This window comes from Carex rostrata, chromosome 22 (genome assembly GCF_964058835.1).
Source record: "Carex rostrata chromosome 22, lpCarRost1.2, whole genome shotgun sequence".
Taxonomy (NCBI): domain Eukaryota; kingdom Viridiplantae; phylum Streptophyta; class Magnoliopsida; order Poales; family Cyperaceae; genus Carex; species Carex rostrata.
In genome coordinates, this window is record NC_135939.1 from 1,217,683 (window position 1) to 1,220,140 (window position 2,458).

General features: G+C 34.7%; 1 protein-coding gene across 1 annotated transcript; it reads left to right on the forward strand.

Annotated features, from left to right (window-relative positions):
* The first annotated feature begins 262 nt into the window (after nucleotides 1–262).
* LOC144574344 (FCS-Like Zinc finger 5-like) lies at nucleotides 263–1,754 on the forward strand. The gene is made up of 2 exons (XM_078324284.1): nucleotides 263–877; nucleotides 1,444–1,754. The coding sequence occupies exons 1-2, from the start codon at nucleotides 570–572 to the stop codon at nucleotides 1,592–1,594; spliced, it is 459 nt and encodes a 152-aa protein (XP_078180410.1). The 5' UTR covers nucleotides 263–569; the 3' UTR covers nucleotides 1,595–1,754.
* Nucleotides 1,755–2,458: the final 704 nt, after the last annotated feature.

Consider the following 2,458-nt stretch of genomic DNA (forward strand, 5'->3'; position numbering starts at 1 on the left):
TGTACATGTGATGAATGCTAATATTTACGAGAAAGTCGGTCGGGAACAAAATAAACAAATTAAGACACAAATTAAGGCCAAATTTACTATTATGAAGGGAGAACAAAATTTAAAACTAGAAATAACACTAAAGATAAATAAATAAATTTGAGGGTCATATATGCAAACCATTTATTACCTGAATACCAGGTAAACTATACATAATAAAAAGAAAATATTTAGCCAAACAAAAAGTGAGGGAGTTAACGGCGTAGATTCTATCGGACGGTGTAGATTCGTTATCTGCTCTTTTATGACCCCTTCGCTCCTTCCCTTCTTCCATCTCACTCCAACCTCTCTCTCTCTCTCTCTCTCTTGCTCTCTACATCTTCAAATAATGGCTTCGCTATCTCCCTTCTTCCCCCTCTCAAAAGAACATCTCTTTCTAACCCTGATTTAGTGCCTTATTCCATCTCTCTTCACTCTCAAAAAACCTTATACACAAACAATCCCTACAGAATAAAAGAGAGAAGTAGAAAAAGGAGAAGACAAATTAAGACACTAAAACAAAAGGCGAGAGAGAAAGAGAGATGATGCTAGGAAAGAGACAGAGGCCTCCTATGAAGCGAACAACAAGCATGAGCGAGTTTTACTTGGAAGAAATTCTTGCTGATGTGGACGAATCGCAGCAATCAGAAAGTCAGAACCATGGCGTGGCCGAGGCAGCACAGCCAGCCTGGATGCGGCACATGGGCCCCGCCAGCAGTATGCTCTCTCCACGTGGCACACCCAGGAGGAACTCTGGTGATTTTGTGAATATGAAGACTGCTTCATTTTTGAAAGCTTGTGGTTTGTGCCAGCGCCGGCTGGCGCCTGGCCGGGACATATTCATGTATAGGTACATATATTTTTTACGTACTTTTACATTGATTTTCCACCTTTCTTTCTTTATTTCGAATATTTTTTAGAATAGTTATGTCCTTATATACTTTGGTTTTGCAATCCATGATAATTTATTTCTACTGATTTTTACTTGAAACTGTTGTTATTTACTATCGGAAGATGCATGAACTTGTTACTTAAGCTTTGGTAAGCCTTTGGTTCATTTAATACATAGAAAAGATATGAATCTTAGAGTGAGTCTATGGTACTATGCATATTACGATTTGTTACTGTGCTACGACTCTATATTTGAGTTTTTAAATTCCAATGGTCGATCCGAACCGTTCATCTTGTTCTTCATATTAATATGTGTTTGGAGACCAAATTTTACATTTTAAAAAAAATTTTTACTATTTTTTTAGATTTATTGAAAATCACTGTTTTTGGATGGTCCAGAATTTTCAGATAAGTGATTTTCTAAATATCTAAACAAATAGTAAAAAATTTTCAAAAACCTACCATATATAGTTTACAAAAGTCTATAGAAAACTAACTCTTTTTTTATAAAAAAAAATTGAACAGGGGAGAAATAGCGTTTTGTAGCATGGAGTGCAGGCAACAGCAAATGAACCAAGATGAGCTCAGAGAAAAATGCACTCTCAAATCCATGTCCCAAACAGCAAACAGCGGAGCCGACCAATCAAGCAACAGCGAGACCATGGCTGCTGCCTGATGGATCATTTACAGTTACATATATGGGTTGATTATTTCATGCATGGATAAATTATTATTGCTTCCTCTATGTATTGCCTACCTTTGTTTAAAGAAGAATTACACTTCTGTGCAATGATGAGGAATAAACTAGCAATAAATCGGAATAGATTATGCGCGAACTATGTTCTTCGTTTTTTGTTTTTCATTTTTCTTCATTTTTTACCTTTTTGATGCGACGGTTTATGACTGGGATGTACGATTTCCAAATTTTGATGACATGAATTCAAGGAGATGAAGAGCTTAATCATTTCTTCACTGTAGAAGATTCTTCTATAAATTACAAAAATTTGAGAATCTTCCATGCATGTAATATTGGGCTTATGTAAGATGTCTTTATTTCCAGCAAAATTTGGAGAGATGATTTGATGAACAAAGCATTAGCTAAGAAATTGTCAATCCTACATGAATAAAGCCTAATAATTTAATTAAGTAAAGAGGAGGGTTCAAATGCCTCCATGTTTTTGTGCCTCCATCATGCCTCCATCTGTCTCCATCATTTTCAAAGTTCAAACAGTCGATCCGAACCTAACCTCCATACTAAAATATGTTTGGAGATCAAATTTTATATTTTTAGAAATTTTTTTACTATTTTTTTAGATAGGTACAAAAATACTGTTTTTAGATGGTTCAGATTTACTGATTTTCTACCTATCTAAAAAAATAGTAAAAAAAATTCCTAAAAATATAAAATTAGGTCTCCAAACATATTTTAGTATGGAGGTTAGATTGAGCGGTTCGGATCGACTGTTTAAACTTTGAAAATAATAGAGAGATGTAGGCACAAAAATAAGGAGGCATTTGAACCGTCCTCTTAAGTAAAATA